Source organism: Pogona vitticeps, chromosome 5 (genome assembly GCF_051106095.1).
Source record: "Pogona vitticeps strain Pit_001003342236 chromosome 5, PviZW2.1, whole genome shotgun sequence".
In the NCBI taxonomy this organism is placed as follows: Eukaryota; Metazoa; Chordata; class Lepidosauria; order Squamata; family Agamidae; genus Pogona; species Pogona vitticeps.
The window spans coordinates 196,321,548-196,343,772 of record NC_135787.1 but is presented as its reverse complement, the minus strand read 5'-3'; the positions used below and the strand labels follow the sequence as shown (position 1 = coordinate 196,343,772).

General features: G+C 60.5%; 2 protein-coding genes across 2 annotated transcripts in view; both read left to right on the top strand.

The window, feature by feature from the left end:
* Window positions 1-2,081: 2,081 nt before the first annotated feature.
* The window catches only part of PRRT4 (proline rich transmembrane protein 4), a 29,152-nt gene continuing 9,008 nt past the window's right edge, over window positions 2,082-22,225 (top strand). Inside the window, 3 exon segments of the mRNA XM_078376818.1 lie at window positions 2,082-2,378; window positions 15,229-15,988; window positions 16,666-16,786. Of these exon segments, the coding sequence (XP_078232944.1) occupies window positions 15,238-15,988; window positions 16,666-16,786 (872 nt within the window). The 5' untranslated portion in view covers window positions 2,082-2,378; window positions 15,229-15,237.
* LOC110084419 (adenylate kinase 8-like) lies at window positions 17,861-21,966 on the top strand. Its single transcript, XM_078376786.1, is given in 2 exon segments — window positions 17,861-20,237; window positions 20,239-21,966. Coding segments are annotated over 2 exon segments (1,476 nt in total). The 5' UTR covers window positions 17,861-19,814; the 3' UTR covers window positions 21,292-21,966.

Genomic DNA, 22,225 nt, shown 5'->3' with positions numbered 1-22,225 from the left:
GCACCCAGCAGGAGCAGCAGCAGCTACCTCTATGGCCAAAGGGGCTGGGCAAGCCTGCTCGTCCATCCGCAAAGCTGACCCGGGAGCTTTGAAGATCTGCCCCAAATCAAATGCTGGTTTGGTTACCTGGACCACCCTTTCTTCCTGTACCTCTGCCCTCCAGGAGCTTCCTGGCACGTTGCAGGGGAACAGAGTCGTCCCTTTTTTTAGGAATACTGGCTGTGAGAGATCCGTGGCCCGGCATCACCAGGACCTCCTGAGTCGAGGTCCCAATTCCTGCAGGAAGCAGGGAGATCCTGGGGAGAAGGGATTTTTCGTGGCAGTTTCCCCAGAATCACTGGGGAGACACGCAGAGGAAGGGCATGCATCTTCTACAAAATGTGGGAAGGCCTAGAGTTCCAGGAGGCAACAGGGGCCAAGGGGGCATGAGGCAGGGGGAAGAGAGTCTGGCTTTGCCCTAGACCAGCCGGGCCGGTGGGTGTCCCTTGAAGGGCTGTGCCCCTGGTCAAATTTAGCCCCACCAGGCAGCTTCCAGGAGCCCCTTCCTTCTTGGGCATCTACACTGGCAGCTGCCATGTCCCGCCCTAGCAGGTGCTGCATGCCAGCCGTGGGTGCCCAAAACCACACTCCCCAGGCAAACGGGTCTGCCAGGGCAGGGCTTGCTCAAGGGAGCAGGCTGGCCCCTGCATGCCCAGGCCAATGAGAGAAAGGGCTGGGCTTTGGCTGTGCGCTCCCGGCTTGGCCTTACAAAACCCCTTGCCAGCACCGCCAGTCCCTATAGAAATGGTGCCACTTTCACAGCACCGTGGTGGGCCCCTGAAGCAAAGAAGGATTCCCAGCCGTGAGACCCGCTGATCTTGAGAGGCTCTGCAGACGAGCCCATCCATGGCTACCTGCTGCCCGACAGAGACCCCTCCCTCCACACAACATGTCCTGGGGGAGCTCCCTAGTTCCAGGGACCCTGGGGGAGGTGGTGCCTCCTCCCCCAGCTGGCCAAGAGGTACCTCTGGACCTGTTGCTGCTCTTAGGGGGCATCACCTGCTGTCTGACTTCAGCGTGACCTTCCAAGCGCACGTCCTCCAAAACATCCTCTCCTTGACAGCCAGCCCCTCCATGCGCACACCCATCGCCCACCAACCAAGCCCCTGAAAATAGCCAAGTTATTCTGGTTCTGGAGGCCGAGTGTCCTGCACGTGTGCCTCCCTCCCCCCTCTCCCCTCCCCCGGCCATAAAAGCCCAAGAAGAAGGAAATGGACAGCTGACAATGCGCCCCCACCCAAATCCGCTGCCCGCCCGATGCTGCCTCCCAAGGAACGGAGCCAAGCCGAAAAGCCGCAGCCTTGGGCAGGGGCTCTGCTGCCGTCCAGCCCTAGCTGGGGCAACTGGTGGCGATCCTGGGAGTGGCCCCTCATAATATCTGGGGGCCTTCCAGTTCTGCCCGCCTGTCCTGGAGGACCAAGTCCGCAAGCAGTATCCTCTTCCAATCCCGTCCCAGCCAGCGGCCCTCCTTTTATCTTGTGGCAGAGAGTTCCACCCTTCCTTTCTGTCAGCCCCCGAGAAGGCCTTTCTCCCCTGTGCCAGCTGTCCTCCCTGGTGGCGCAGAAGAGGGGTAGAGGAGAGGAAAGCAGGGCCGGACCGAGCCCTCGACCGACCGGAGGGGCCGCAGCCAGCAAGGTACCTCTCGCGCCTCCTCCCTGAAGCTGACCTCGGGGAGCGTCCCTTCCTCCCTTCCTCCCTTCCCTCTTCCAAGGCGCGCGGGGGGGCGGCGGCGGGATGTTCATCGGCCTCCCCAAACTAGGCGGAACCGGCTCCGTGGGCCGTGCGTGGCCGGCCGGTGCCTGCCCGGCTGTCCAACTCCGGGCGCGGAAAGCGGCGGGAGGCCGGCCTTCTTCTGCCCGGGTCCCGAGGCGCCCTCTTCTTCGGGCTGGAAAGCGAGCTGAGCAGCCGCCCCGCGGCGCCTGGATCCGGCCGGCTCTCCGCCCAGGTTTCGCCCCAACGCCGAATGGCGCGAACGATCCTGGGATGCGCGGAGCGGTTTCAGGAGAGCGCAGGGCGCGGCGGGGGCGCGCGCGGGGGCGTGCGCGTCAGCGGCAGGGGCTGGAGACTGTGCCGGGCATCCAAAGAAGCTCCGCGTCCGCCGGGCGCTCGCTGGTGGCGGCGGCGGCGGCGGCAACTGCGCTAGGCTCCAGCCTGGTCCGTCCGGCGGCGCGCGCGGCTGCTGGTCCGCGGGTGCGCCGCGCGCGGCCCCGGGGAGGAGCGGCTGGAGTGGGCGCCGGGAGCTGGCGCAATCTCCTGCGGCCAGCCGTCGGCAGGCACTGAGGAGGACGAGGAGGAGGAGGCGGAGGACGAGGCGGCGAGCGGCGCGGGCCGCCGAGAGGGTGAGTCGCTGCCCGGGCCGCCTCCCCGCAGCCCCGACGGCGGCGCCCGCGGCCAGCCCGGAACCCGGAGGCAGGCGGAGGCGCCTTGGGGATGGCGCGCGGCCGGCGGGGGGGCAGGCGAGCTCGGGGGAGCGTGGTTTGGCGCAGGGCGCGCCGCAGGGACAGGGCCTGGGGGAGGGGGGTCCGCGCCTTGGGGGCAGGTTGCGTGTCCGAGGGCTGTCGTCCCTCTAGGCGAGGGGGAGGCGCGGCAGGGCGCACCCGCAGGCGACGGGGAAGGCGAAGCGCCCTCGGACCCGGCGCGGCGGCCCGGGGGTGGTGGCATTTGGAAGGGCTCCCCCGCCCGCAGCTCCGGCCAGCCGTTCCCCACCCAGATACGCCGGGCAGGAAGGGGCCCGCCAGAGCCGGGCCGCGGCTCCGCCGAGGAGGCGGCGAGCTGAACCGGGCGGGTGGGGTGGGGTGTTCTCCGCGCGAGGTGGGCAGTGCGCGCCGGCTGCCCGTCCAGGAGACGGAGGGTCGGTGGAAAGGGCGCGCGCCGGGGAAGAGGCGCCGCGATGCCTTGCCGAGTGGCTTGTCTTTCTCCGGCCCGGGGCGGTGTGTGTGTGTGTGGGGGGGGAATGCGGCGCCTCCGCGGAGCGCGGGACGTCTTCCCCGCCGCTTCTTTCGCCATGTCCGGCTCGGAGCGCCGCCCGCCCCTTTCCTTTGCCCTTCCCCGGGCGCGCGGGTTCCTTTGGGTTTGACCAAAGTCCGGGGAAATTTGAGGCCAGAGCAGTGTGTGTGGAGTGCCCCCCCCTCCGCCCCATCTCTTATGAATCTTTGTATGATTTGGGATTGGGGGGTGAGCGGTGCGGGGAGAGTAGAGACCTTTCTAGGTCTAGCAGCTTGGCTAGCTGACTTGAGTGCACCGTGTCATCCTGTCTGGCAGTAGATGATCTGTCCGGGCTTCACATGGTCCTAATAGGATTATGTGTGGCCTCCGTGATTTCTTCTGCGGAACCAGGGCCACTGAGGGTCTCCGTGAGGCAGGGTTGAGATGTATGTGTGCACAGGCACCTATGTGCCTAGCTGTGTAAATGAGAAGGTCTCCTCCGGATTTTCTAGTGGGTAGGAGAAGCTTCAGAATGGAAAGGAATTGAATTGTGTGGATGACAGTGATCCATTCTCTTCACCCCCCCCATGTGTTATGCAACAGACGGAGGTGGGTGGGTGGGTGGGTTGGGATGACAGCAGCTGTCCCAGCAGAGTGACTGAGCTCCCCTCCCACTCTGCTCACAAGGGAGGCTGAGGCTGCCACAGGGTAGCCTGATCAGGAGGAGGCCGAGCCGAAGACTTTGGTTGCCACGGATCCTCCTCATCCTCTTAGAACTCCAGAGCTGGAGGGGACCCTGTGGAATCACAGCGTCCAGCTCTTGTCATGGCGGCCCAGTGGGTGGGATGGCACATTCCTTAGGCACACTTGGATGCTGGGCCAGGTGAGTCGTCTCCGAGCATCCCAGGGAGCGAGGCATGTCTCCGTTCCCGTGGGCGCGCAGAGAGGGGCAAAGATACCACGCGGGTAGCTGGGCTCTGCTGCTTTCTTGATGCTGCTACTGCTGTGTTTGCCTACCAGCTCTGATCAGCCAAGGCATTCGAGGCAGATCACCACTTAAGATGCTGCACAGTGCTGCATCGTACATGGGGCTGCCTTTGAAGAGGGCTCAGAGACCTGCCGCTTGTCGAAAAACGCAGCCAGGAGGCTGCCTGTGGGAGGCCAGGCGAGCGGCTGGAAGGAGAACAGGAGCAGAGCCCTGAAGCCGGGCAGGTTTCAGGCTCATCCTCAGACCGGTTTCTTGTGGCCTGGAGTGGCTGAGCCATCCGGTGCAGTGGGAGGCGCACAAGCAAGGCAGGACCCCGTGCTCTTGTTCCCCCGCTCGGGCAGCCACAGGGGCTCCCAGCGTGTTTCCAGGCCCATCTTCGGATCTTTCCTGGCATGGGACTGGCAGAGCTGAAGGGCCACCTGCCTTCACCTGTGCTGCTTGCCCCCTTCAAGGGTCTGGAGGAGGAGCCCTCTGCCCAGCAGAAGGGGGCTGGCTAAAGCAGAGCAAGTGGCCCTGGGAAAGGAGCCTGCTCGGCAGGCAGCCCAGCTGAGCTGCCAAGGCCCGGGGAGTCCTGCCTGGCACAGAGCCATGGGGTGGCCTTTTCCTAGCCCAGCAGAGGGAGGGCCTTGCGTTTTCCCAGGGTTTTTATCCTCTCGTCCACCGCCTTGTGCTCGTTGGATTTCTGGTGGCCGTTTTTCTTATGCTCAGTTTCTTTGCAAAGCTTTGAGTTATTTGAACCTGCTTTTAATATTTTGTGAGGACTTGCTATACTGGTGATGGAGTTCAACTAAATAAGCAAACAATAAAATGCTGAAACAGAAGAAGGGTTATGAAAGTGAAAGACACCCTAAGGAAAGAAAGAGTGGCCTGGCCTTGTGTCAGTCCCTCGCTCTACTTCCCCCTCCCCTCCCCCCTCTAGGAATAGGGGTGGGCCAGGCCTCTCCTTGGCCAGCTTTCCCCTCCAGCTCTCTCTGTGGCCAGGTGGGCAGTAGGGAAAAGAAGGGGTCTCGTGCAGCACCCCATTTCTCCAAAGAGAGGAACTGGGGCTTGTATTGGCCGTCAAGCATTTCCCCTGCCCCAGACAATCCCATAGGTGGGGAGACTGGCTCTAGAGACAGGAAGGCACTCTGTGCATGTGCAGAAGTGTCCTGAGAGGTGTTTGACTTCCACATGGTCATCTTTTTGCTCGTCTTCTGGTTTGCTTGAGATACTGAAGCCCAAAGAGTTGCAAGGAGTTGCAGTCATACACATGCACGCATGGACGCACACTCGTGCATGTGCATGCACAACCTTGTCCTCCGCCCTCCTTTTCATGCCTCCTTACACTTCTTTCTCCTGCCATTGTGGCTGCTGCTGTTTATCCCTGTGATGGACTTTGATGGACCCAGAAAGGGGACCGGCTTCCTGCGATGGCCCGGAGGCTCTCCTGTCCCTCTTTCCGTGGCTCAGGCAGCCTCGGTTGCAAACGGTGTTGTTGGCTTGGCACGCCTGTTCCTTGCCTCCCATTATTTTGAGGTGAGGGGATTTGCTAGCCTCACTTCAGCCAAGCCCCAAAGCCTCCGAGCTGAGCTCGCTTGATCCCAACTCAGCCACTTTGGGCCCTCAGGAGTGGCGACGCTTCCAGAAGAGGGAGGTCGGCAGCTGGCCTCGGTTGGAGGGTGGGCCAACCAAACAGGGTCCTCCTCTCCTCTTGGTGTGGGGCGGGAGGCTGCTGCAGCTGCACCTTGCTGGATGTGGTACCTTTACCTGCAGTGGCTGGAGAGGAGAGGAGACAATGTTGCAGAGAAAGAATTTGCTGAAAAAGAGGAAAGCTGGGGGGGGGGGTAACCGCAGCCCATCTTGGATCAGGGAAGGGCTGGGACTGATCCCTCCCTTGCGACCTCTCCCTCTCCCCCCACCCCGCAACCTACCTTTTCTTTCAAGCCTTTTGTTGCATGACAGCCCCTGTAGATGAAGACTATCCACATATGCACCTGGCATCTCCCACTGCCTCTGCTCTCCTCTCTTCTCTCCTCTCCTCTCCTCCATGGGGTTGCCCATTGCCTGTTGTTGATTGCGAGCGGCCCCTCTTCTTCTTTAGCTATTCCAATTCCTGCTAGATAAATAGGCAGACTGTGTGGGACCAATATGAGGCTGGACACAGAGGAGGAGGAACTCCAGAAGGGAAGAGAGGAGGGAGAGCCTGGCTGAAGAGGAGGGAAGAGGGCCGGCCACTTGAAGCTCTTGTTCAAGCCGTGGCACGCCTGTGGGGCGAAGGGCCTCTTGCCCCCATCTTAACAACTGCAGGAAAAAAACATGAATTCAGGAAAGCCATCCTAGGTTACAGAGATGAGGTGGGGTGCGCACGCACATGCCTGCACTTGGGGAGAGCATTCCAAATGGGAGCTGCTTTCCCTCCATGGGGTCAGGCAGGCAGCTGGCTCTTTGACCCAAGATGCCTCGTCTCAGCTGGGCTGTCTGGCATCGGCCCTCTCCACCCTGCAGCTGTCCAGGCAGGGAAAGCTTTTCTAGCCTGTTCCTTCTGGGAAGGCTACAAGAAGTGTCCTCTGGGGGTGGGGGTGTCCTAGACCCCAAAGCCAGGCGTTGGCAAGACGTGATGCTCCGGATGTTGCTGGGCCGCAGTCAATGGAAAAGAATGTGAATCTGACTCTCCTGGTCCTGGAGCATATTCCGTATGATATGCCAGGGCAGTCGTCCACAAACTCCCACTCTAACCAGGTAAAGCCTGACTATGTAAACGAGAGAAGAGTATTGCTCTTAACTGCCAAGAAGTTCTGCCTAACGCTTAGGTGAAATCTCCTTTCTTCTAACTTGAATTCGTTGCGTCTACGAATTTGTTGCTCCGACCCTTCGGAGACGCAGAAAGCCCCTTTGCTCCAGGCGTGACCATTGTTCAGATGCTGGGGAAGGTCTCTTGCATCTCCTCTCCGTTTGCCCTTTTTCAGCCAAACAAACCTGGCTCTCTCAGCTGTGCCTAAGAAGGTGGCTTCCCAGACCTTTTATCCTCCAGGTCACCCTCCTCTTGATGTGTTCCAGGTTCTTGATGCCTTCTTCAAACGGAGGTGGCCAGAAGGGAATGCAGGACTCAGGGTGAGGTCTCTCCAAAGCTGAGCAAGGTGGAACCATGGCTTCCCTTGATCTGATCTGGGCATTGGGCTTCTTCTGAGGCAAGCAGGCCTTGCTTATGCCTCCCCCCCCCCCTCCAATGTTCAATTTTTTCCTTCTTTTTCTTTCCTTTTTTGCTGCTGCTGCTCATTTGCTTTGTTGACTCATGTTTAGCTTGTGATCTACTAGGACTCTTACGTTCTTCCCACGTGTACGTGGCTGCCAAGCCAGCTGTCACCCACCCTGTGTTTGCGCCTCTGAGTCTTCTGTACTAAATGTTGAGCTTCGTATTGCTTCCTGTTCAAATAATTTTTTTTTTTGGTTCAGCGCAGTTCTCTAACCTGTTCAGCTCATCTCGGGTCCCATCTCCATCTTCTGGAGCATTAGCCACCCCTTCCCAGTTGGGTGGCACCCACACATTTCAAGAACATCTCTGCTACTCTTTCATTTAAGCCATTTATAGAGATTTGCAACCTTGATAAAGGTGTGGAACAAGATGAGGCCAGGAGAGATGCAGTGGCTTCTCCCGCTTGCTGCTTCTCTGCAGTATGATGAGGAAGCACAGGTGAACGCTCTCCAGGTAGGACCCATCCACCAGCTGGAAATCCACCCAACCACAGTCTCGATCTAGCCTGCTTTTTACCTGCTCAGCTGGAGTAATACTGCAAGAGACCTTGTCTGCATAGAAGGGGGCTTCACATGGGCAAAGTGTTGGCCATACAGCAACTCCATGGGATGGGGGCCCCACCTTCAGCCGGGTAGCTCACAAAATGAGGAAGGGATGTGAGCAAGTCCCCTGGCACTTTCCAAGGGCAGGTTTCAGGGTGGAGGGGAGGCCCTTGCCAACTTTCCTACTGAGGTGGAGCCCAGCCAGCTTGTCTAAAGAGCAGCGCCAGTGGCTCTCTTGCCCTGAAGGATGGTAGAGGCCCCTGCCAAGGTCTGTTTCCCCCCCCCAAGAGCGCCTGGAGGAAGGCCAGGCACCCTTGAGGTCAGGCAACAAAGGTGTTTATGGGTCCAGCCGAATCAGACTGGAAAGAGGCCCCCTGTCCACCTTCTAACCCCTCCCCCCCCCAGGATCCTGGGGACCCTAGAGGGCGAGTTGTGTGCTCAGTGATTGGTGTGGCCGGTGAGAATCAGGAATTCCCCGAGTTGAACCCATGCCCAGCCATGGAGTCGGAGGGTCTGTATCTTTCCACCAGGCCTCTCTTGTAGGGTGGTTGATGAAGGGAGTGGGAGGAAGAAGAGCTGGATTTAGACGGGCTTCGCCAGTGAGCACATCTCCCGAGGCCTCTTTCTTGGGTCATTCGCAGATTAGGTGTTTTGCAAAGAATTCTGACCTCCAGGCTTCTCCGCATTCTAGAGATAAAAGCCCTCCTGTTGTCTATGTGGCCACCCAGGCGCTTGCTTGCTTGTTTGCTCCCTCCCTCCCTCCCTCGGAGATGAGGAAAGAGCTGGAAGCACCACTCCCTGGTTCTGCCGGGGCTCCCCTGCCGCTCTGCTTGCCTCGGCTTGGGCCAAAGCTCTGGACGGGGTCAGGGAATCTGAAGGTTGAGGGCTGCTTCCCTTAACCCCTTTGGCAGACCTTCCCAGAGAGTGGGAGAAAGAAATGCAGCAAGTCAGGGAGAAGAGAAGGGAGGCAGGCAGGCAGGCTGGCAAGGCCAGCCCCCCCCCCCAATACAAACTTTAGAACTGCCGGGAGGGGCTGGTGATGGATGGATGGTGTTATATACACAAGCTCCCTGTCCCTTTGGGTCCCGCTTCTGCCTTGATTTGTGCCCCCGCAGTGGTGCTTTGGGACACGCCTGCAAAAGTGTGCAGGGTCGACTTAAGCGCCCCAAACTGTTTCCTTGGTGCAGCCACACAAACAGGGGAGCCTGATCCATCTGGGTGAGAGGGGGTACGGCCCCACCTCGGCCAGCCTTCGCTTGCCTGCCTAGCCACCCTGCCTCCTTGGCTGGGCCTCTGGGTCAGAAGAGCCCCCTGCACGATGTGCCAGCCAGCGCTGTGGTGGTGCGATGGGAGCCGCCGTGCCCGCCTGGGCTATGCCGTCCACGTGAGATTCCCACCCCCACCCCAGCCATTCCAGCCGGAGCTGCAGCGCTTGGCACGGGGCTGTCAGCCCCACGGACACACCATCTCCACACCTGCCATCCAACCCGCCACCCTGGGGGAGACGGGGCAGGCAGGTGCCAGGCTTCATCGGGGCCTGTCGCTTCACATCCTGGCCCCCCTGGTTCTGAGATGGGCGTCTGGGCTTCACTGATGTGACACGAGGGAGAGATCGCTTGCCAGAACAGGACTGCCCGGGGTGGAGGCCTGTCCCACTTCCTCCGCTTCTTCGGTGGTGGCTGAAGGCTGGCTGGTGAAGGAGGGGGATGTGATGGGACAAGCCGGGCCGGGCCGGGCCTCTGTGCCTCTGTGCTCCCTCCCCCCCACACACACTTAATTGGTCTGCAGAGGAGCTGTCTCCTCGGTGCATGTCCCAGATGCACAGGGAGAAGCCTACCCGGGCGTGCTCTGCACCGGGAGCAAGGCAGTTACGCCTCACTTCTCCCTGACGTCCTGGAGCAAGAGCCGGAGGGGCTGGCGGGGTCATCGAAGGCCAGGCAGGACCCCTTCCTCTGCTTTTTGGGTGGCACCTGGCCATGGCCCACGGCCCAGATTCCCCCAAAGCTCCCCTGAATACTACCCAGTTGGCTGGAGGGAGGGAAGGAGGGAGGGAGGGAGGGGGGCACGTGGTGCAGCCTGCATAAGAACGTTGTAACCTGCCCGGAGTGCTTTCAGCACCATGAGGCAGTAGATAAGGGGCTCACTTTGCTTTGCTTTGCTTTGCTGCACCCCTGCCAGGCCTTTTTGACAGGTGAGTCTGCCAAGGGGTGAGTGGGTTTGCTTCTTGCAGACTCTTCCAACAGCCGGCCACAGAGCCGAGCGAAGAACAGAGCTTGGAAGCGTCACCTTTGGGGACCCCCCCCCCTTTGTCATCCCCTTCCCCCAGGCAGCCACACTGGAGGGCAGATTCTGGGGGCAGGAGTCCTACCACCAGACCTGTCTAGGTTCTTAGTAAGAGAAGAGGGGAGAGCAGGAGGGTTGGTGCCTCTTTTCGCTCCTGCCTGCTTTTCCTCAGCCAGAGATCTGGGTAGCGGGGAGAGAGGAAGAGCAGTGTTGGGGAAACAGAGATGCCCGGCACGTCTGGGTCCTTGAAGAAAAGGAAGCCACACCGTCCACACCATCCTCTCTCTCTCTCTCTCTCTCTCATATTTCTCTCTCGGCCGTTGGGTGGTTTCCCTTCTGCAGAGAGGTTCAGCAGGACCCAAGCCAGGTCACCCGTCGTCTGCCCGCAGGAGCCCGGCCGCTGGCCTGTCATCCTAAAGGGGTGAGGGGGGGCCTCGGTGGTGCAAGGCCGCCACACATTCTGCACGTGCTCAGAAGCACAGTCTCCTCTTCCCAGGAACTCGCTTAGGCTTCGTTTTAGGGCGGAGGGGCTGCTGACGTCCCAGCCTCTGCATCCTCGTGGCGCTCATGTGTGGCACGTTTCCCTGGGTCTCTCATTGAAGGAAGAGCGCCTCGGTGTTTCTCTCTCTCTGTTTTTCTCTCCATCTGCTCGTTTGTGTGTGTGTGTGTGTGTGTGTGTGCGTGTGTCCTCCCCCCCCCCCGTCCGCCTCCCAACCACCCCCAGGCAGGCGGCTGCCTCCCAGAGACATGGGTGGGCTGATGATTTGTTTTCTCTCCTTTCGAAACCTGTTCTGGAGGCCTTGAGCAGGCACGTTGGGTGCCTGCAGGGGCTTGTCGAGAAGAATCGCCCCCCCCACCCCCACCCCACCCCAGAGAAGGCAGAGGAAGGCCAGCTTCTCTTTCCTCGGGGACTCTGGGGAAGGACAAGCATCTGGTGCTGCTGGTTCCTTTGGCCACCAGGTGACCGCAGGCCGGGGGGGGCAATGGAGGGTGGCTCCTTCTGAAGATGAAGCGGTCACACCCCCAGAGGGCCTTCCCCCTCCCCTGCAACCCCTGCTGGAAAGGGGTGCAAGGTGACCGCTTCCTCTTGCCGGGAAGCTTCCTCACAGGGGCATTTTAACTGGCAAGTGGCCATGCCGGCCGGCCGTGGGAGAGTGGAGACCGCAGTCCTGAGAAGTAACTTCTCCATCCTCTGGAGAAGCCGATGTGCAGTCCTCTGTTCTGTCTCCTCTGCCTGGATCTGGATGGCGCTGTGAAATTCATATACGCACGGTGCACCACTGCACCACTGTGGTTTGCCAGTTTGTTTTTAATGCCAGATTTTAATGTACGCATCTGCCTTTATTGCCCCCTTCCTCCACCCCCACTTGTTGGGAGTTTTTTTACTCTCAACACCGTCCCCCCAAACACTTTCCCTTTCGCCCAATGTTTATATGGCCAGTTAGATGAGGGGTGGGGTGGGGTCAGAGGTCAGATGGGGGTGTGTGAATTCACCCAAGTTTGTGCTGAGTGCCCTGGGCGGTGGTGTTTGGAGCGGCCTAGGTGCCCCCCCAGCCCTATCATGTGTTCCCCCACCCCCACCCCCCAGGCATGGCTTACTCAAAGCGGCCTCCCGTTCTGTCCATAGGAAAAAAAAAACACCCAAGAGTACTCAGGAACTCTCCGATTTCTTTTGAATATACAGGATCTCTGTCCCCGGCTGCGCAGCACCCCAAAAGACCATGACTGGACAGGGGGAAAAGAACCACCCAGTCCCTGGGGCCCTGAGATGGCTCAGGTTTGCCCCCACCCACCGTGGCCACCACCGTGGCCACTTCGGCTTGGCTTGGACCGCCAGCTGCTGGCGTCGGCCACCGGCCAAACGGCTCCAGAGAGCGAGTGAGGAGAGAAGCTTTCTCCTTGCCGGGGCTCAAAGCCTGTATCCCTGCCCTTCCTGCGCTGGAAGGAATCCTCCGTCAGAGACGTGCTCCAATTTGTCACCTTGCTGCACGACTCCTTCTCTCGGCGTCGTGTGGATCACGCAGCCTCTCCTTCCCCAACAGAGCTGAGAGGGGAGCCGTGTGCCTCCCACGGGCCACGTTCCTCTTCGTGGGTCCTTTGCAGGGAGCAAAGTTGTGGGGTGAGGGGCAGCTGTGATGATGCAGGAGGCTGATGAGGGGGAGGGAGGGCTCCCCCCCCCAGCCCACCACCGGAGCCTCAGGAGGAGGAGGAGCTGTCCTGTTCTGGCACCGACTGGCCCAGCCCAGCCTGGCCTTGTTCGCATCTCCAGCTAGCCTTCTGGAGGGGGAGCAGCCGGGACCTTCCTTCACATTTTGGTGAAAGAGTTCCCGTGTCTTTCCTCCGGTCCATTTCTCCCCCACCTTTCCCCGGCAACCTCGAGGCCGCGTACTTGAGTGTCTTCCCCACATCTCACTTCATCCTCACCCTCACCCTGATCCGAGGGGCAGGGCAGACTGAGCGAGCGCGAGCGGCCGAGGGTCACCCCATGCATTCCCTGTCCAGGTGCCGGTTTGAACCCAGGTCTCCCCACACGCCTCTCCCCACCTTCCAGAGGAACAGCGTCCTCAGGCTGGCCAAGAGGAATCTGCTTTGGCCTCGTGGTTTATTTCTGGCGTGAACAACGTCCCTTCGCACGGGTGAACATCATGAGGTGTGAGGAGCACACGTGTGAGCAGACACAACGCAAACGGAGCTGAGCACACGCCCCCCCTCCCGTGCCTCCCACTGCGTGTGATGGTGGACCCACCAGCTGAAGCGCATCCCTGCTGGGGAGGCCGCCCTGTGCGAAGCCCCTTCCCCTCCCCACCGCTGGATGTCCCCCGTGCCCACCTGGTTGGCCCAGTGGCTTTGGAGGAGCCACCGTCTGGTGGTGGGTGGTTTCATCCGAATGCCCCCCCCCCAGCCTTTAATGCAGGCCCAGGAAGGTTTTGTGCATGGTGGGGGGGGGAAGGGAGGCTTCCTCGTGTTGTGCTTCTTGCTTTTTGTGCTGGGGGGCAATTTCTCTCCAGGATCGGGACCTTGCAGGGCCTGCACGCTGGCTGATGCTCTCGGGGGGTTGAGGAGGAGGCAAAGCCACTTTGTCAAGGCGTGTAGAAACCCCGCACTACGGTCAAGAGGGGTTGTGCTCCGGTCCCATCTGGAGCGGAGAGAGCGAAGTGAGTGGGGGGGGAAACGGGGGGGCACTGCAGTCCCACATTTCTTTCAGCCTCCCAGGTGAGCCAGGATTGCACAAACCAGGAGAGGAGCCGATCTCTGCGCCGTCATGCACCCAGCCTCTGTGCGTGTTTGCTCTCCTCTGGGAAAAGGGAGTTCTCCTCTGCCACGGAAGAGAGGCGTGGGCCCAGCCAGCCTCCAGGGTCTACGTCTGAGGGATACCTCTGTGGTCAGGACTCTGGACCCGGCGGGGGCGGGGAGGTAACTAACCAAGGAAGAGGTCATGGAAGGATAGTGGGGACGGGGGGGGGGGGAGAAGATGCTATCCCCATCAGCATCATCTTCCAAGGTCCAGGTGTGAAACCCTCTCTGCCTGCCTTCCCAGGAGTTTGCCGGGGGGGGGGGGGCTTGCTCCTGGCTGAGCCTCTGGAGGTGATTCCTGACCAACTGACCGAGGCCTCTTTGCCTGACCGGTCCAAAGGCAGCCCTGGGCACCTGGCCCTTCGCTGAGAAGGAGAACGTAGGAGAGCCCCAAACAGGGAGCATCCTCCACTGGGGTGGGGAGGCAAAAGCAGGCACAGACCTTGAATGTCAGGCCAAAAAGAAAAAGAAGACAAAAACACGGTGGCCCCTCAAAGACCAGCGACTCTATTTTATTGTGAGGTTTTGTGGATCGAGTCCACTTCCTCGGATGTAAGAGACATTGGTACACTGGACCCACCCAAGCTCACGTCAAAATAGAGCAGTTTCTCTTTAAGGGGCCAGAATGATTTTGTCCCCTTTTTGCTTTTGCTTTTTCCTGTGCCTTTGGCCTGATACTCCAGGAATGACCAACTAGAACCTAATCTAGAACCCAGTGGTCGCCTGGAAAACCGGCAAGTGTTATCGGGAACGACCCCCTTGGGGGCTCCCACCTCCTTCTGCAGGGCCTTGGAGCAAAGAAGCCTCAGGAGGGAGCCGTTTCAAGGCAAACCCACAGACACACCCAGCAGGGCGACAGTCTTTGCAGTGGTGAGACATGGACATTGGAGTGGGCAGAGGGGAATGGAGGGGGGGGAATGATACATACAAGAAACTGCCTGCGCAGGGGCCGGCCGTAGTGCAGAGCTCAGCCAAGCTGGGTGCTCAGCCGGACAGCCAAACATGGATGGACTGAGTCACATCCAGCATGAGATTAAAAAGCCCTTGTCCTTGTTCAAGCCGAGGGAACAAGCGAGACGAAACCTCCGGACGAATTCTCGCTTGCTGTGTCCTGCGGGAGTCCCTCCTGGATGTCCTTTGAGGCCGGGGGGTGGGGTGGGGTGGGGTGGGGAAGAGTGTCTGGGGAGACCCGCTCAAGGGAGTCCCTCCTGGGTGTCCTTTGAGGCCAGGGGGGTGGGGTGGGGTGGGGAAGAGTGTCTGGGGAGACCCGCTCAAGGGAGTCCCTCCTGGATGTCCTTTGAGGCCGGGGGGGTGGGGGTGGGGTGGGGAAGAGTGTCTGGGGAGACCCGCTCAAGGGAGTCCCTCCTGGATGTCCTTTGAGGCCGGGGGGGGTGGGGGTGGGGGTGGGGAAGAGTGTCTGGGGAGACCCGCTCATCGGCTTGGGTGAGCCGCCATTCTGATCTCACCTGGGTGTCCGTTTGCCCTTTGGCCTGCATGTGGGCCCTACAGAAGGCATTAGGGGGGCATTGCAGACAAGAGGGCATGCCTCCTGTTGGAGGATGATCAGATGCCGTGGACTTCCTTCCTGGGCTCTGTAACAGCGTTTCTGGGGTGTAAGCGGAGGGCCGAGCTGGCCTTGGGTTCCGCCATGCGGTCTGGTTCTCCTATCGGCATCTCTGCTCCCGGGTCGGTCCTGGCTGCTGAGGGATCTTTTTCAGGCTGGGCTGCCGGCCGAGGGCAAACGTACCAGCTCATCCTCCGGCTCTCCTCTGGAGAGGTTGCCTCTGGTTTGGCTGAAGCCCCCAGGAGGCTGCATCCCCCAGCCCCTTTCAGCAGTTCTGGCAGCGTTTCCTCCCCCCCCCCCCGATGCTGGCGCTGCTCCCACACACACACACACCCAACCCTCTCCCTCTGTCCCCTTCCAGGTGCTTCTGATGAGCAGCCGCTGGCCCAGGACCTCCAGGCCAATGTGGACCGCGGTGCTTCTCCTGTGCCTGCCCTGTCTGGGCCTTGGAATGCCCCTCCACACGCTCCAGTCTCTGTCGCCGGCCAGGAACGAGTCTGCCCATGGGCCCCAGCCCCCCAGCCCTTCCGGGGCCCTTCCCGTCACACCCACCGTGCTGGCCACCTCCAGCGAAGCCCCCGCCTTGTCCCTCAACCTGGGGCTCAATTTCAAGATCAAGGTGCGTAGCCAGGGGAAGAGCCGGCCCGGCGAGGGGACGGCAGGAGCCACCTCCACCCGGCCAGCCGTTCCCACCCAATCCCAGGCACCCGGCGGCGGTGCCCGCTTCTGGGCGGAGGCCCTGGGGGGCTCGGGCTGGCCAGGCCCTGGCCCCGCTGCGGCTGATGAGCTTCCCTCAGAGCCCGGGGGGTGGGCCTGGGATGGTTCCTCAGCCCGCAGCACCCACCTTGACCCCTGGGCGCCTGCCCCCACGCCCCAGCACCCCTTCTCCCTTTGGCCAAGGCTGGTGGAGAAAGGACCAGTGGTGCCGGCGGTGCCCTCCCAGGAGGAGGGGGAGAGCAAGGAGCTGGAGTTCAAGATCGACATCGACCTGACGGCGGGGCTGGGCAAGGAGGGGGCCCTGGCACCCAACGGCAGCAGCAGCAGCAGCAGCAGCCCCGGCAGGCAGTACCCGCTGCTCCCGGGCCTCAGGGTGGGCATCAAGGAGATCACCAGCAAACTGGGTGAGTAGGAAGGGAAGGCGAGGTATGAAACCGGGGGAGGGGGGGGCGCAACAGGCGGGACAGGAGTGTGGGTGCTGGCTCTCGAGGCACAAGGAGGGTCTCCTTCTCTTGGGAGGGCCCAGCCTTCGAGGCGGGGGCTCTGCAGCAGGATTCGTCCTTGGCATGGCCGGGGCTCTTTTCTAGAAGGGACCCCACGGTGAACTTTCCTCTCTGTTTGGGCTTTCCCCTTGATGGCCCTTTTGGGGGCACAATGCCCGCTGGGCAAGGCACACTCATCCCGCCAGGCCTCCCCGTCCCGCACAGACATGTGTGGCTTGGCGGAGGAGAATCTGAGCGGGGAAAGAGCACCTCCGGGAGTGGGGTGGGGGGGGAACGGGCTGTGGCAGGTCAGTCACGGGGAAGAGATGGCGCAGATGCCCGCCACCCATCCCTGCTTGGGGGCCGGAATCATCTGGGTCGTCCCAGCCAGAGGGGACCCACAGAATCAATGGGGTTTCAGTGGGTCTACTCTAGCCAGGACTGGGATTCTGAGGAAGGACAGCTCCCACCCTCTGCCTTCTCCACCCACCCGCCACCCCAAAAGGAGCCCCAGTGGGGGCTGGGTTGGAGGGTGCCATGCCTGCTGGCAACCCCCGCGACGGCACAGACCCACGGAGCCCTTCCCTTTCTCTCCTCAGGTCTCTTCGGATCCACGCTGCCGCCTGAGACATGGGAACCCCCGGAGTGGAACGCCACAGGCAGCTCCTGGCAGGAAGAGGGGGGACTCGCACCCGACTCCAGTGTGGGTCTCAGGGCCAGGTGAGGGGCCTGTCCCTTGGGGAGCTAGACCTGTGGTCGCCTCTGGAGGGCCCCCTGGCAAAGCAAAGCCAGGTGATGGACAGACCGCGGGAGGTGGGAAACATGGGGCGTGTGACAACCAGGCATCTTTAAGCACCAGGGGGCTCCCCGCTTCTAACGACAGGCTGCCTGGATGTGGGAGCCCCTGCGGTTTTGGGTCCCTATGTCTGGATTTTGGGGGGGGGACTCTCTCTTCCCTGCCACCCATGGCTGACCTTCTCAGCAGGAGGGAGGGAGCTACCAGCAGGCTGGTTTTTGGTCCTGGCAAGTAGGCACAAGGGCCCAGGAGGGCAGGACATGGGTTGGCCAGTGGGCATGAGCACCAGGGCTGCCTTCCCAGAGTTTGCCCTTCAGTTGTGGGGGCCCCCAGGACAAAAAAAAGGGCTGCCAGACCCCCCCAGACGCCTGCAGGAGGGAAGCGCTGGGCGTTTCAGGCTCTTCAAACAGACTTCCCTCCTGCTGAAAATGCTCAGAGGTCCTCCGCGTTGCTAGGCTGGAGCAAAGGGTCCGTCGGCCCCTCTGGAGTCCCTTTGCTGAAACGCCCCTTCCCAACAGGACTCTTGGGGGGGGAGGTGAGCCAAGGTGGCCTGCTTTGGGACGGGGTCAAGACAGCTGAATTTGGGGAAGGGTGTCCGTCAGGAGCTGGGGAGAGGCTGCGGGATTCAGATGCGCCCTCGGCTGCTAACTCGGCTGAGCACACACTGTCTGTTAAACTGGGGTGTGTAAGGCCTGCTTTTCATGTTTTCTGCGTGCTTACCCTGTGTTCTTTCTAAATTTCATACCTGTAAACAGTGACTCTTCAGTGGTTTGGGTTAGGGTTGGTGGGAGAATATAAATATGGATGTTGTAATATGAGAACACACACACACACACACCACACAACACCACACACACACACACACACTCTTATGGATGTTGTAATATGAGAAACACACCACACACACACACACACACCACACACACACACACACACACACACACACACACACACACACACACACACACACACCACACACACACACACACTCTGAGGGGACATTTCCAGTCTTCTTTAATGCCTGTTGTTGCTTCACCTGACAGCTTTGCTGAGGGGGAAACGGGGGGTTTGCATTCCTGTTTTATGGTGGTGGTGGTGATGGTTGCTGCAGTTGTCTGCTGTCAAGTCGCATTGATGACTTTAGTAGGGTTTTTGAGGTACAGCTTCCCATGGCCACCTCCCGGTGAATTTGCATGGCAGAACACAGAATTTGAACCCAGGTCTCCTCTGAGTCCTTGCTGGGGCACTCCATGCCCTCCACCCTACTGGTTTCTCACATCTCCTGCTTTTGCATTCTGAGATGTGATCCAAGAACGAGCAGGATCTTGGTCTCCAAATGACAAATCCTTATTACACTTGACCATCTTTGCCGTGAGGACAGATCCTGAAGCTGAGGCTCCAGTCCTTTGGCCATCGCATGAGAAGACCCCCTGGAAAAAACCTTGATGTTAGGAAGGTGTGATGGCAAAAGGAGAAGGGGACGACCGAGGACGAGATGGCTGGACAGGGTCATCGAAGCTACCAACATGAATTTGACCAAACTCCGGAAGGCAGTGGAAGATAGGAGGTCCTTGCGTGCTCTCTGGTCCATGGGGTCATGAAGAGTCGGACACGACTTAATGACTACACAACAACATCTTTGTGGGTGCCTTCGTTGCTGCCTTTCCAAGTCTCCGTCATCTTCTGATTTCCGGGCTGCTGCAGCTTCCCCTTGGAGGGAGGACTGAACCAAGGGAGACACAGCCTCTGACTATTTCAACGTCTTCATTGTCCATGTTGAAGTTGTGTCCTCCTTCCGTACCACACAAACAATATAAAGAAGCACCTGCTGAACCCTTGGCAATTCCTTGAAACCCAGTGCAAAAGAGGTACTATATTTCTAAATGGATCCTGCAAGGCAGAAGTGTGGGGATCTACTGGATCTCTAATGGACAGGACAGGTGGGAGGGGAGTGGTTCTATAACTGGTGTGCCACCACCCATCAAGGAAGTCCTGCCAGGTGTGATAGCCTTGCCAGCCTGATGCTTCTTGGGCACCACCAGCAGAGAGAGAGGTCCCCTGGTTCACCTGCCATCTCTTTTAACCCCCTTGGCCACCAAGTCTACCTTCCTGTGGACTGTCACGAGGTTGGGCTACCTCTTAACCAGCGCGCTAGGTGAGGCCAGAAACACACAGGTGCACATGCAGACGCTCACACACATACAGCCACATGCACAGACACGTCCTTCTGGCGTTCTTCCAGAGGACAAAGGGTCATGCCAGCTGTGCCCAAGACAACGTTCTGCCCATTCTGCCCACTTGGGTGCCAAGCGGCATTAGCATCCAGCTGCCACGTTGTGCCTTCCAAGTGCTTGGAGCCTGGCGGTGCAGCTCCACCGGGTGACCTTGTCACTGCAGGTAAGACTCATCACGGCACAGAGCCTCTGATGGAGGCAGACAGCCTCTGCCCGGCTTCTCAGCCATGGAGGGCCACCAGCTCTGTCTGGCTGCACCCACCACCACCACCACCACCAGCACCACTCAGCTGGCTTGGCTCCGAGGTGCCCACTGAGGAAGCGGGCATAGCATTGGGGGGAGAGGCCTGGACTAGCCTTCCTGGCTTCCCAGACTGGCAGCATCTTGTGTGCCCACTGCCAACCAGCCTCTGCAATACAGCCCCCCCCCGGGTTGCCGTCCAAGGGTAAACCTCGCTGGTGGCGCGCTGTCTTTCAGGGCTCGGGCCAACCTGGCCTGCCCGACCCCCTGCTGGCCCTTGGAATCTGGCCCCTGGGATTCCAGGGCAACGCCGGGGCGGAACGCAAGGCTCCGAGGGCTCCGCGCTGTCTTTGAGGGCCCGGCATTCCATGTCCTTGCTTTCTACGGAGGGTGATGTCAGCAGACGCTGCCGGGCAACCTCGGAATGCAAAGTCTGTTTGAGAACCCGGCGCGCAGGGCAGGTGGCAGCCGGGAGAGATGGACGCGGCGACGAAGCCCCCCGGCATCCCCCCAGCGATGGGCCTCTACGCGGAGAAGCACAACATCTTCCAGCTCATGCAGAGCATGATGGAGGCGCTCCTGATCTACCAGCCGGCGGATCCTATTGACTTCATGATAGAGCACCTGAAGAAGAACAACGACGAGGTGCCCCGAGTCGTCCTGGTGGGTCCAACTGCCTCTGGGAAGACCACCATTGCCCGCTGGCTCTGCAAGCACCTCAGCGCGGTGTACCTTTGCCCCCAGGAGCTGGTGCGCAACAAGTTGCTGAAGGGGGCCCGGGAAGCCATGGCCCGCCAAGCCCGAGGCGAGCCCATCCCGGAGGACCTCTGGGCCGCCCTGCTGGAGGAGCGCTTGAACGACGTGGACTGCGAGAAGCTGGGCTGGGTGCTGGATGGGTTCCCCCGAGACGAGGAAGCAGGCCTTGGTGCTTCAGTCCGTGGGCATCGCCCCCCGGCACGTCGTGGTCCTCCGTGCCCCGGACACGGTCCTGGTGGAAAGAAACTTGGGCAAACTGGTGGACCCCGTCACCCAAGAGGTCTACCACACCACCTTTGACTGGCCGATCGACTTTACGGTGCAGAAGCGCTTGGTGAGGCCGAAGGGCATCTCTGAGCAAGCGACCGCCAAGCGCCTCCTGGAAAGCCATCGCAACCTCCCAGGCCTCATCCTGACCTTCCAGGGGAGCCACAAGGTCATCAGCGCTGACCAGCCCTGTGTGGATGTCTTTGCCCAAGCCCTGAATTTCGTGCAGAGCCGTCCGCGCTCCTACGCCCCCTTCACGCCCCGGATCTTGCTCCTGGGACCCCCTGGCAGCGGCAAACGCCTGCAGGCCGCTCTGCTGGCCCAGAAGTACCAGCTGGCCAACATCCACTTTGGGGACCTGCTGCGAGAACAAGCGGCCGCCCACACGCCCGTCGGTGAACTCGTCAAGCCCTTCTTTGGCAGCGGCTACCCCGTGGCGGACAGCATCGCCCTGCGGGTCCTGAAGGACCGCTTGCTGCAGCAGGACTGCCAGACCTACGGCTGGGTGCTGCACGGATTCCCCCGCGACGTGGACCAGGCGGACCTCATGAAGCACACCGGCTTCGAGCCCAACCGTGTCTTCTTCCTCAACTTGCCCACAGAGGTCGCGATGCAGCGTCTCTGCCAGCGGGCCACCGATCCGGTCTCCGGGGAGAGGTACCACACCCTCTTCAAGCCGCCCACCGAGGAGGAGGTGCACCAGCGCCTCCGCCGCAACCCCAAGGATGCTCCTGCACGGGTAGAGAAGAAGGCCGAGTACTACCACCGGCAGGTGGTGGACCTGGAGGAATATTACGAGGACGCCGTCTTTCTCAACGCTGACCAAGACCCCTACACCATCTTTGAGTACATCGAGAGCTGCCTGGTGAAGCCCCTGCCGGTCTCAAAACTGGGGGCACAGCCCCTCACTCACAGTGGAGGCCACGTGTGATAGGAGAGAGGAGGGGGTCACCGATGGACGGCAACATTTTGATTGGCGTTAAAGTTTAAGGAGGAATGGGAAAGAAGGTGGCAACAGCCTCGGTTTCAGAGGGAGGCATGAGGCCGTCTTGGGGGGGGGTTTCCACTTGGAAAAAGATGAAAAAGAGAAAGAAATGGAAAAGGGGAGAAATGCAGTGGGGGGCGTGCGCGGGGAGATCCTCGGAAGGATAGTGGGGACAGACGGCAGTAAAGGGGAGTAAGTGGGAGGCCGAGGGACAACCTTCTGTTTGCATTTTAAACCATGTTTGACTCAATCCTGGCTCTCGTCTCCCTGCTTTCTTGAAATGTTGCCTCTGCTTCTCCTTGAGACTGGGCTGTCCTTCAGGAGCCCCAGGGAGTCCCTTGAGGTGGCCATCTAGGTGGAGGCACAGGGGCTCTGCTCGACAACGGAGGAGGGGGCCCGACAGGCGCCTGGGGTCAAGAAGAGCTGGGCAGGCTTAAGAAGACCTGCTCTCTTTCCTCTAGGCCTCATGGCCTTCCACAGGTGGTCCTCCTCCTCTCCTTAGCAGCCCCAGCCCAGGGACTACAAACTGGAAGCCACCCCTTCCTTCCTTCCTTCCTTCCTTCCTTCCTTCCTTCCTTCCTTCCTTCCTTCCTTCCTTTCCTTCCTTCCTTCCTTCCTTCCTTCCCTCCCTCCCTCCCTCCCTCCCTCCCCCTCCCTCCCTCCCTTCCTTCCTTCCTTCCTTCCTCCCTCCCTCCCTCCCTCCCTCCCTCCCTCCCTCCCTCCCTTCCTTCCTTCCTTCCTTCCTTCCTTCCTTCCTTCCTTCCTTCCTTCCTTCCTTCCTCCCTCCCTCCCCTCCCTCCCCTCCCTCCCCTCCCTTCCTTCCTTCCTTCCTTCCTTCCTTCCTTCCTTCCTTCCTTCCTCCCTCCCTCCCTCCCTCCCT